This window comes from Monodon monoceros, unplaced genomic scaffold (genome assembly GCF_005190385.1).
Source record: "Monodon monoceros isolate NGI ecotype Baffin Bay Population unplaced genomic scaffold, NGI_Narwhal_1 Super_Scaffold_7, whole genome shotgun sequence".
Taxonomy (NCBI): domain Eukaryota; kingdom Metazoa; phylum Chordata; class Mammalia; order Artiodactyla; family Monodontidae; genus Monodon; species Monodon monoceros.
The window spans coordinates 7,714,709-7,726,195 of record NW_021703784.1 but is presented as its reverse complement, the minus strand read 5'-3'; the positions used below and the strand labels follow the sequence as shown (position 1 = coordinate 7,726,195).

Below are 11,487 nucleotides of genomic sequence, written 5' to 3'. Positions count from 1 at the left end.
TTTTTGCGGTACACGGGCCTCTCACTGTTGTAGCCTCTCCCATTGCGGAGCACAGGCTCCGGACGCGCAGGCTCAGCGGCCATGGCTAACGGGCCCAGCCGCTCCGCGGCATGTGGGATCTTCCCGGACCAGGGCACGAACCCGTGTCCCCTGCATCGGCAGGCAGACTCTCAACCACTGCACCACCAGGGAAGCCCTAAGCATGGCATTTTAGTTAGTGCTTTTTGTCCCATGTATCATTTCTTTATAGTTGACTTTTTTTTTTTGAGTGATTCCCTAAACTCTGTTCTTTTCTAGGTTTTCCTTTGACTTGAAAACTAATGCCAGTGAAAGTACATTGAAATAAGGTAGGAACCTGAAAAAAATAAAATGCTTTGGTTTGTCTTTACATGTTTAAGTGGGGATATTTTGCTATGCTCAGTGATTACGCTATCTTTACATCAAAATTAAAGGAGAAAGCAGTCATATTTTAAGGACATTTAGGGTATTATGAAATGTTGGCAGATCAATCCCCAAAACCGATGACGTGATTCAAACTCCAGAAGACCTGGATCGTACAATTGGCAATTTAGAAAAAATCTTACTTTGTCCAGCTATTTCCCCATCTCTAAAATGGGGCTCTTTTCTGGTTCCTACTCAGCTAGAATGTAAAAGCTATTGTGTCTTCTTGCTCTTCAAAACTACAGGGTCACTTCACTTCCTTATACTATTTTATTTCCTAAACTTGGAACTCTTTCAGTGAAGTCTTCTTTCTGCGGCCCATCCACTACTGAGCATCAGTGTACTATTTCTATGTTAGTATTGTTTCTAATTGTCCCATCTATTATATTTTACCTAGCAGCTTGAGGGTATAAATCATATTTGTATACCTGGAATTTTGAATATAGGTAGGAACAAACTATTTGTTGGCAGGTAAATAAAACTTTGGATCTCATATAGTATATAGTATTATATCATAAATGTGGACTAGCAATACACTCTGCTGTGATGAAAATTGTTACTATTGAGCAGAAGGTCTGAGTTCATTTACTTTGATGTTTATTGTTTTAATTGCTATAAAGGATAATGTATTATTTAAGAGAACTTTAAACTCTTCTGAGTGAATATTGGTGTTTATAAGTCATATTTTGAGGGTTACTTATCAACTTTGAGAACAAGCAAAGCCCCACCTCATTTTCCTGTCCTAGTGTGTGTCTCCAGAATGTGCTTCAATCTGAAATGTAGGAGTTATCCTGAAAGTTCCCTGCTTTGAACCTCACACTCACTCAACCACGAAGTCCTGTTGCTTCTCCTTTCTTAATCTCAAATTCACCTTCTTGTCTCCGTTCCCCTTTCTGCAAATCTAGTCTAGGCCATCATCATCTATTTCCTTGATCGCTCCAACAGCCTCTTAATTGGTCCCACTGTCTTGCCCTCTTGCAATGCACAGTAAACCCAGAGCAATATTTTTGCTACACAATTCTGGCTCTTAATTTTTTTTTTCCAGTGGCCTCTCAAGATAAAATTTAAGCTTTTTTTGGAAAGCCTACAAGGCTCTAAAACATGACCCTTGCTTACCTTTCCTAACTGTGCTGTTGTTACTCTGAAGCCGTACTACTGTATTTACAGTTACCTGAATGCAAATGCTGTAACCTTTAACCTTTCATACAGCTGCATCTTCTGCCTTAAACACAATTAAAGCTCTGCTACTTTATCCCCACTTTGACTCCCACTTGTTCTGCAAGATTTAGCTTGCATGTCTCCTCTTTATAAGAGCTTTCCTTAAACCACTAGGCCAGGGATTGGTAAACTGCATGGCCTGTTTTTATATGGCCCGTGGGCTAAGAGTTTTCTCTGCATGTGTAAAATGTTAAAAAGGACTATGCAACAGAGACAATTTGTGGCTCACACAGCACTAGACTGATAAGCTTCATAAGAGATGCTGTGCCTTACCCACGTGGGTCATTTTCAGGTATCTTGCCTGGCACTAAACCAGTTAATCAAATATATAACTTACTAAAGTTTGTATTTTTAATTTTTGACACTTGGGCAAGCTCTTTATGAGAATTGAGATGAGTAGTAAATATCTCATTTGCTTTTAAAAAGGACAGCACAACAAATCAGACACTTGCAGGATCTGGCTTTAATGAATTTGAACAAAAGGCACAGGTTTCCAGGTGTATGTAAATATATGTCCATTTAAAAATTACTTTTTGCTTCTTCCATCTCTAATTCTCTTGGACAGGAATGAAAGAATGTTTAAATTCTTTCTTATTCAAGCAAGAACTTCTTTAGCCTAATGGTGTTTTGTTGCCTCCTAGATCTTGGTGAGTTCTCTATGGTTAAATAATGCTTTTAATTTCTGTATCAACACAAACCCTCTTTGTTGGTTTCTCCAAAATAGTATTTTCTTCTAGTGTGTCATTACAGTCCCTTTTGGCTTTTGTTTCTTCGTCATGGAATAAATGTGGGTGCTCAATGCGTCCCCTACGTACAAAATGCTGGATCCGGGATTCTAATCCTTGGCATTTCGGACGATCCATTAGGGGCTTATAAGTGCGCATTTTCACTCCTTCTACAAAGGCACTGGTCTGCTTTATGATAGAGGGCTTAACATTTCTCCATTCTATCACTCCATCCATCTTTGGTCCTATAATGTATACAATCAAGCATTACATGGATACTTTACCACAACAGAATCACCTCCAAACTTTATGTGAATCTCCCTCCCCCATAACCCTGTATAACTTTGGTTCCCTGTCATACCTGTCCTACAGGGTACCGCAACAGAGTCCAGTCCTTGTAGCATACTATACAACATCTGAGTTTTAACAGCATGATTAGCCCACAGTTGCTGAAGGTGGGTAACATTGAACTCCTGAACTTCCCGGTCATAGATCCACTTAATATTTTCAAACTTACAGTCATACAAGACTAAAGGAAATTCTACAGCCATACTAGAGAGAAAGAGAGAAGAAACAGAGTATGAGAATACACAGCAGCCATCCAACAATTCTTAAAAAACAGGATTAGTTGGGTTAAAAGGAGGGGGAAAACTTTGTCAATATTGAGTATCTAATAGTTAAGAAAATAAAACACCATCCCTAACCTTGAACAACTTTATAATTAAAAAAAGAAAAAGGCAGTAAACCATGGATCAACTAGTTAGGCCTGGTCTACATTAAATTTCAGTGGTAACAAGTCACCTAGAAGTGAGCTGACTCGGCCCCACCATAATGCTATAAAATTATTTAAGGGGCCTGGTCCAAACACCGGTTTCTTCCTAAAGGGATAGAACAGTAACAGAAGAAAATTAAACGATACCACTCCCTGCTACATGTTCATAACATTCTACAAGTTAAAAGTAAATGCTTCATGAAGGCAGAATCAGAGACTTAGTTATTTAGACAATGGTGGGGAGAGGAAGAATATTTTAAAATATATTCTTACATATCTCAGGGCAATAGCTGTTTTATTTTGGGGGTCTGGGTGTTTCCTTGTTTCATTTTTTTAAACTTACCTGTATTGAGGCTTCTGGGGATTTTTCTCTATGTTCAGCAGCTCATCAATAACCTCTGGCTTCTCCATTCCTTGGCCAATCAGAAAAAGGATAGCCATCATACAGCGGACTTGATGGTAAAGGAATGCCTGGCCAATCACTTCAAACTGACATAACTGAAAGGGTTCTTGCCATCTCTCCTCAGCCAGGCTCTGGCCTACTAGCTGCACTTGAGCAGACAGAATAGTCCTCTGAAAATTAATCACCCCGTTGGCTACATCCATTTTACATAAGTTCCTAAAATCATGTGTGCCAACGTACTTCTGAGCTGCATTGTTCATGCTTACAATGTCTAAGTCAGCACAAGGGAAGAAATAGCGGTAGGTCCTCTCAAGACAGCTGAACCTAGCACTGAAGCTAGGTTCTACGGGAGCCCAGGCCAGTACACGGATGTCTGGAGGGAGCACCCGATTGAGAATGTGGGTATAACGGATCTCTATAGCCGCATCGTTGACTTCATCATTTAAATTAAAATCCTCTGAATCCCTGCCCTTTGGAAAGTGAGAACGTAGGTCAAGAGAAATCACCTGTGGAATTAGAGAAAGATATTGTTTTACAGATACAAATAATCTGAATCCTCAGTATGTACACCTAGAATATGTTGGTATTGCTCGCTTTGTGGAACAGTACAATGGCCCTTACCTGTCCAAAGGCACTAACTCCTTTGTCTGTTCGCCCACACCGGTGATAGTTGGATGTCTGTCTGTTTTCTACTAGTCGAGTCTTGGTTAGAGCCTCAAACAGTTTCTCTTCTATTGTATTGTTTGTGTTTTCCTGACTGGCAAAGCCCTGATATCCCCAGCCCAGATAGGCTATCTTTAGGGCTACGTGTCTTCGACCGTGAGCGCTGAAATCAAATGCACGCTTAGCTTTTACAGCTCCTGAAGAATTTTCTCTAACGTTTGAGTCCTTGTTGTTGGCCTGTTCTTTTTTAAGTCTCTGTACCTCCTGCTCCAGTTCTTGCACTCTTTTTAGGAGTTTCTCAGTCTGGATTCTTTCTATGTCATTTTCAGCCATGATAAGACAACCTCAGGAATAAACAAATCATAGAGATCCACCCTATCTGAAAAGAGAGTAAAGAGGTACAATTTTAGTGCCGATTGCTTTGGTGATGTCAATATCATTCCATTATGTTCAAATAGTATCTAAGATTTAATTTGATGCCTGAAGGATATGGACTTTTGATTCTGCCCAGGGATATAAGCATTAGCTTTATTATGGGTTGATCATCCAGCTATTATTCTTTTCCATCCTGTCTGGCCAATTCACAGTGGGAACGGGAAAGCAGCATCAAAAAAATATTCAGCTAGCATTGTTAAGAGTAGTCAGAATTTACGGAATATGTAGATTTCATTTCTCTCTTCTTCATGAGCTGAGATGACTGAGGACGGATGTTATTGATTTTTTTTTCCCTTAAAACATTTCCTTTTGACTTCTCATTATATTTGTCCCATATTTCCAATCATAAGATCTGTTTATATGCAATATTTATGTCTACTCCAAGTTTCTATTGCTTTCCAATATTTCAGGTAAAATTAGTGGCTTGTATGTTCTATCTAATACTCGGTTCCGTCTTAAAGGTGGTACAATAAGAGCTGGCTTGATGGAAGAAACTTGTCAGTGATTGTACTTCATATTGGAAGTAGAACCTGGAGTCAAGATTTTCCTACGTTAAGCAGTTTTGATGGCAGAAAGAAGGTAATTAAGCATCAAGATCTTTAAGTCAAATTTAATGCATGTCCTGATAAAAGATTTCTGTACCTCTAGCAGTTAAAAGTCACTCTAGATAATATAATTTAGATATCAGTGTTGAAATTCCTGGCATATTGCAATAATCTGAGGACAACTGTACTATATCTATAATACTGGGACAGTACTAGACAATCTTTGACTGATGGTTACTTTAGTTAAAGAATATCATCTCCACATCTGTTCTAAGGCTGACTAGGTTATCTAAGTCTAGGTAGCTCATTTAGGTTTTTGCTCTTTGAGTTTCTGTATCTATGACAGATGAAAAGTTTAAATGTAAAAAATGAAACTATAAAAGTACTAGAAGAAAACATGAGATAACTTTCTTATAATCTTGTTGAAGTAGGAAAGGCATTTATAAGTAAGGCACTGTAGAAACCCAGAAACTGTAGGAAACCAAAAAAATGTGACTACCTAAAAATATGTTTCTACCAGCAAAAAGTCAGAAGGTAAATAACAAGCTGGCAAGAAAAATGTAAAGGTGGTATGTATTCCATGAATATATAAATCAGTTTTAATATAAAGATCAACAAGAAAAAAATCCAACAAGCTGAGAGGTAAATGAAAACAAGCATTTCATACAAAAGGGAGAAAAAGCTTGTAAATGTATGAAAAGATGCTCAAATTTACTCAATTTAAATAAATGCCAATTTATATGAGAAGTATTTTCTTTACCAAACACTGCAAAGAGGAGAGGGTTTGATAATATACTACCTTGGAGAGAGGAAGGAGAAACAAGATCTGGAGTACACACTCAGTACAACTTCTTTAGAGGGCATCTAGCAACAGCTATCAAAATTGAGCACATACATACCTTTTGACCCACCTATTCCATTTCTAGAAATTTAATGTACACATATGCTTGCACAAGTATGTAAAAACTTATAAGATATTTGTTGTAACATTCGTTTTTAAGAACAAAAGGCTAAGTCTAAAATCAGTCAGGGACAGGATGAATAAATTATGGTACATCCATACACTGGAATTCCATGTACCTTTAAACAAAATGAAGTATGTCTACATGTACTGAAACAGCTGGATCACCAAGACTATCTTTAAGGTTTAGAAGAGTTGTATAATATGTTCCTTTATGGTATAAAAGTGCATATGAATATGGAAAATTACTGGAGAAATTATAAGAAGCTGCCTTTGAGAGTGAAACTTGGTTTGGGTGGTGTGAGGTGGGGAGTCCTTGCTTTAAACTACATGTATAGTTTTTCAGCTTAAGAAGAAAAATAGTAGAGACACAGGAAATACTGGGCAGTAGATACCTATTCTAGATCCAGTCAGGAAACTGGCATTGGGTATTTGACTGGTTGGTTTGGGTACTAAAAGTTAATTCAGTGACAGGCTGTTGGGATGAACATAGTTAGCTTGGCAGCTGAAGCCGTGTTATTTCTTAAGCATAAGGAGTGTATGCATTTATATTACTGCTTTTGTGATGGTTTTTTGAATTAAATCACTCTCATGGTTAAAAGCAAGGACTCTGAATCCAGACTGCCTGAGTTAAAATTCCAGCTCCACCACTTACTAGCTGTGTAACCTTGGGCTGTTTGATCTCTCAATGCCTCATGTTACTCATCTGTGAAAAGGGGATACTAAGAGTACCTATCCCACAATTGTGAGGATTACGCGAATTTAATAAATGTGAAGCACGAAAAACAGTGCTGGGTACATAAAGTGTCCCTCTAAGTACAAGTTACATAATGTACATTAAGTATTGTGCCCCGTATCATTAGTCTCTTGAGCTTTTCTCATGCCTGAACTCACCTATCCTAGGAGCTACTAAAGATGGCAAGACTACCAGGCAGTAAAAGTGGGAGTGAATAAGAAGAGTGGAAACGAAAGCGGTCAATAAACTCTCGAGTTGGGTTAATGCCCCTCCAAAGTGCTCCCATACTGCCCGTACTAATCTGTATTTTACTATATACTTAACTGTTCTACTTATGACTGCCTTAGCCATTCTTTCTCCATTTCACTGCTATAAAATAGTACACAAGAAGGGAATGAACAATTTTGGGGCTGGAAATTTATTACTGGAAAACTGACTGGTGTTTTCTCTTGCAGAAGGTCCTACAGTGTAGGGGAAGCAGTGGAGGAACTTGTGGGACCTGATGGACAAAAATGGGCCAATATGGATCCAGAAGAACGAATGTTAGCAGCTGCTACAGCTTTTACCCATATCTGTGCAGGGCAGGGTGAGGGAGGTGTCAGGAGAGCAGCCCAGTCCATCCCATATGATCCCTACAGTAAAGCCTCAGTAACCCCAGGAAAGCGACATGCTCTTCCTGTGCAATTGCATTACCCACATATAGAAAGCAATGCCTCTTCAGAAGCAGTCTCAGAGGCCTCCCAAAGACTCCGAAAGCCCGTGATGAAGAGAAAGGTGCTGCGTCGAAAGCCAGGCGGGGAAGTATTAGTGACGGATGAGTCGATCATCAGTGAATCGGAGTCTGGGACAGAAAGTGACATGGACGTCTGGGACTTAAGACAAAGGCTGATGAATCTGCAGTTCCAGGATGACAGGGAATCTCCAGTTGATATTTCACAAAAATTTAGTCTACCACGTGAATACCAAGGAATTTCTCAAGATCAGCTCATCTGCTGTCTACGAAGAGAAGAAATGGGCCCTCCAGCTTATGAACAAGACCTGATCGTTGCCAGCCGACCCAAGTCCTTTATTCTCCCAAGGCTGGACCAGTGGAGCCGAAACCGGGGCAAGGTAGACCGGGTGGCCCGCTACTTTGAGTATAAACGAGACTGGGACTCGATGCGGTTACCTGGTGAAGATCATAGGAAGGAATTACGCTGGGGTGTCCGAGAGCAGATGCTTTGTCGTGCAGAACACCAATCCAAGCCTCAGCACATATATGTTCCAAACAATTACCTAGTACCCACTGAGAAGAAACGATCTGCCCTTCGTTGGGGTGTTCGTTGTGACCTTGCAAATGGTGTGATGCCCAAGAAGCCTCCCTTCCCTCTTTCTCCTTCTTAAGTCCTTTTTTTTTTTTTTTAACCTGTCTCTCCTTTCACAGCATTGTTTGGGATAACCTGGTTCTTAACCTCTCTCCTTTTACTTAAATAGAAACAACTAACTCAAAAGACCATGGAACACAGAGTAAGGACTTCACCCATCACTGGTCTTTCCTAGGTGTATGTCACGTTGGTATCGGATACCACTTAACTTCCAAATTACCACTCATATCTAGCAATTGAAAGAGGAATCATGCCAGAAAAAGAAAAACAGACCTGGTCTTTCTGTTTTGTCAGAGTAGTAAGCAAAGCCAGCACTATTTCTGTTTTATAAACTTGTTACCTTTGGCTAGTGTGAGTTGCTGTTTTTATGAGTGTGTTTTTAAAGTTGCTGGGCAGTAAGCAACTGCCCAAAATTAAAGAATTTTGGAAATTTGTGAATTTGACCTTATTTTTACTTAAATACTTCTCAAAGATGATCTCAAACCTAGGTTATGATTCTGCTTCCAATCATACTCCCCATCGTACTCTCACCACCTAAATAATGAGAGCCAAAGGGAATGAACAAAAACCTGCCCTTTACACACAATCCTAAAGGAGGAAAGGTAACAGCGTAGATAACCTTCGTTACTAAAGGAATATAGTAAATCCAGCTGTTTTAATAATTTTTAACAGATGCTCAATAACAGCACTGTGTGACATGTAAGATTCTAACCCAAGTTTTGTTTCAGAATTATTTCAGCAATATATTGCCCTCCATTTGTTACTTCTAGAATGCCATAGTTTTTATAATTTGCCCCTAAGATTTTCTTAGAAATTATGCCTGTCACTTGAAGGCTATTCCCACTCTGCAACAGAACTTCAAACTCCTAGCAGCTGGAACCAGATAGAGAGATAATAACCAAAATGAATCTGGTCTATTAGGGTACAGACCAACTCACTAATTTAGCTCACCTGAACTTGGATCTATTTGTTTTTGATGCTTCTGGTCCAAAAACACCTAAAATCTGGAGGTTGTCAGTTTTAGCATTTAAGCCAGAAGAGTGACAGCAGAAATAGCTTGCTTGTTCTAGGAAAACACAGCTGTGTAACAAAAATGAATGACCTTGACCATTACTATCTGCTAAAATACATTTTCTCCGTAATATTTAAGCGACATCATTCATTCACCCAGTTCCATTGTTAGGCATTCATCAGGGAAAGTAAGAATCAGTGACTCAAAGATATATGCAGGATACATTCACTGCAAATACGTAAAAACTGCAAACTACCCAACAACAGTGAATAATTAAACGTTAGACTATTAGTCACTGGAAATCTATGGTAAGCTAATAGAAAAATGCAAATTAGGTCAAACAAGTTGCAAACTGTACCGTACAATCTCAGTCATACTGCACACGCAAGGCACAAGGAAAGATCAACACACCTAACTCTAGGTGGTGGGATTAAAGGTAGTTTTTATTTAAACCTCTCTTTTTTAAAAGTTAAAAGCCACATGGCACTTTTTACATACAAATTACAGCAAAACAATGGTTTACATCTTCATATCTCAAAGCCCAATATTACCGGATCAAAAAATTTCCGAAGTGATTATCTAGTTCAACCCCTTATATAACCGAAAAACTAGTCCAAAGGAGTTAAGCGAGTAATAAGACATTTTGGGGAAAAGAGGACTCCTGACGGGTGAAGCACAGTGGTTCCCAAAGAGCCATGTAATACCTGGAGGGGGGCCACCAAATTACCACAAAGGAATTTCGTGCGTGCGCTAAGCATTGACTGTAAACATTAAAACTGCCGTCGCTAGACTTTCAATGTATTTTTTGAGGTTAAAAAGGTTTAGTCTCGAAAATATTTGTAACCAGTGGAAGTAGCAGAAAGAGCATTCCCCATGATAAACTTTTAAACCAAAGAAGGAAGCAGGGGTAATAGCCAAAGGATTAGGAAACACGCACTATGATCACTAATACTGGAAAGTAATCCCCCAAACAATTTGAAAATCGTTGCCACGCCTGCCCACCCCACATACTACTGGGATCCCGACCTCTACTAATATTTCGTTTTATGAGCAAACAAAATTCTAACTGAGGAAGAAGAGATTACACTCCGCAGTCCCAGGGCCCTCAAGGAATCGAATTAAAGAAGCTCCTACTGCTGCACGTTTCTGACAAGTGCTCCAAGAAGCACCAGACACAAAAACACGGTCTTCAGCGAGTTCCCATTTCCATGCTCTAAAGAGCGCTTTCCTGAAAAGATCAAGGTATGGAAACAGGGGCTTATAGGGAAAGAGAGAAACGTCCATCTGTTTGTCCATCTGTCTGTCCCCCTTGGAAGAACCCAGAAAATAACCCACCCCAAAACCCCCACATTTACCTTCCGGTCGTCGGCCACGCAGCTTTTCTCGAGACAGGAAGCTGTCCCTTTGCGTTTTCTACGCGCGCGTCCGGGGCCTCATGGGAAATGTAGTACATCTTCATGGGAAATGTAGTTCTAAGAGCCGGGAGTGCAGGCTTGACGCTGAAATCTGCCTAATGTTTTCTAATCTAGTCACCATTTGTCCACCTCCAACACAACAGAATCTGGGTCCTGCGGTAGGAGAAGAATAAAAGGATAATTTCTAGTGCGCTAAAATAATAGAAAACTAAAATTAAAGAACTTGGTCTGATTTTATTCGTACTTAAATTAGTAGAAAGTTATCATTGAGAGTCAAAAACATTTACAATTAGAATCCACATGGAAAGGCTGAAAAGGAATGTGATAATCTCAAAACAGACGACTGAGGTGTCCGAGAGTGACCGAACAGGGATGGGGAGTCTTGCTTCAGCACCACGGAGAGATCATAACTAGGTTTTGTTTGCGCGTTTTTCTAGAGATGCTGATCGAAACCGCAAGATTCCAGTTAGAAAACTGGCGGGGGTGGGGGGTGGGGGGGGGTGGGGATCTGGTTCTTTTGTCCAAATTTAGCAGTCATTAGTGCACAGAATCTATCCCGGACTATGCAGGTGAAGGTAGCAGGTGAAGGTTGTACCGAAAGGGAAACCGTTTTCTCCGGATTGCTTTACCAAGAGGCGCGTATCAGAATTAAAATGAAAATAAGCCAGTATGTGGAAACATCACAGGTATCTAGTAACAGGGACGATAGAGCTTGAACAACTTTACTTCCTCTCTGCATCTTTCGCATTCGAATTCATTTGTCAGATGAAACTCACCAATTCTGACTCTCCACTTTC

General features: G+C 39.7%; 2 protein-coding genes across 4 annotated transcripts in view; one reads left to right on the top strand and one right to left on the bottom strand.

The window, feature by feature from the left end:
* HYLS1 (HYLS1 centriolar and ciliogenesis associated) overlaps positions 1-8,693 on the top strand; it is a 12,020-nt gene extending 3,327 nt beyond the window's left edge. Inside the window, exons 2-4 of one of the 2 annotated variants that reach the window (XM_029209630.1) lie at positions 298-347; positions 5,119-5,236; positions 7,358-8,693. In XM_029209630.1, coding sequence (XP_029065463.1) covers positions 5,223-5,236; positions 7,358-8,282 — 939 coding nt within the window. In that variant the 5' untranslated portion in view covers positions 298-347; positions 5,119-5,222 and the 3' untranslated portion in view covers positions 8,283-8,693. Of the gene's footprint in view, positions 1-297; positions 348-5,118; positions 5,237-7,354 lie in introns of both variants that reach the window. The other variant, XM_029209629.1, reaches the window with a different exon arrangement.
* On the bottom strand, positions 2,106-10,712 carry PUS3 (pseudouridine synthase 3). 2 transcript variants are annotated; one of them, XM_029209627.1, is made up of 5 exons: positions 10,631-10,712; positions 4,181-4,601; positions 3,500-4,065; positions 2,746-2,936; positions 2,106-2,629 (listed from the first exon to the last, which is right to left on the bottom strand). In XM_029209627.1, exons 2-5 carry the CDS (start codon positions 4,553-4,555, stop codon positions 2,322-2,324), a joined length of 1,440 nt encoding a protein of 479 aa, XP_029065460.1. In that variant the 5' UTR covers positions 4,556-4,601; positions 10,631-10,712; the 3' UTR covers positions 2,106-2,321. The 2 variants fall into 2 exon arrangements, with proteins under 2 accessions (XP_029065460.1, XP_029065461.1); XM_029209628.1 differs by lacking the exon at positions 10,631-10,712 and having other exon boundaries at positions 4,181-4,775.
* Positions 10,713-11,487: the final 775 nt, after the last annotated feature.

What these genes read in the sequence shown, in the direction of transcription:
- PUS3 (XM_029209627.1), bottom strand. Translation starts at nt 4,555, where the DNA reads ATGGCTGAAAATGACATAGAAAGAATCCAGACTGAGAAACTCCTAAAA. An exon ending in GAGTTAGTGCCTTTGGACAG is followed by an intron (nt 4,066 to 4,180) that starts GTAAGGGCCATT and finishes CTAATTCCACAG; the next exon opens with GTGATTTCTCTTGACCTACG. An exon ending in TGCGGTACCCTGTAGGACAG is followed by an intron (nt 2,630 to 2,745) that starts GTATGACAGGGA and finishes TATACATTATAG; the next exon opens with GACCAAAGATGGATGGAGTG.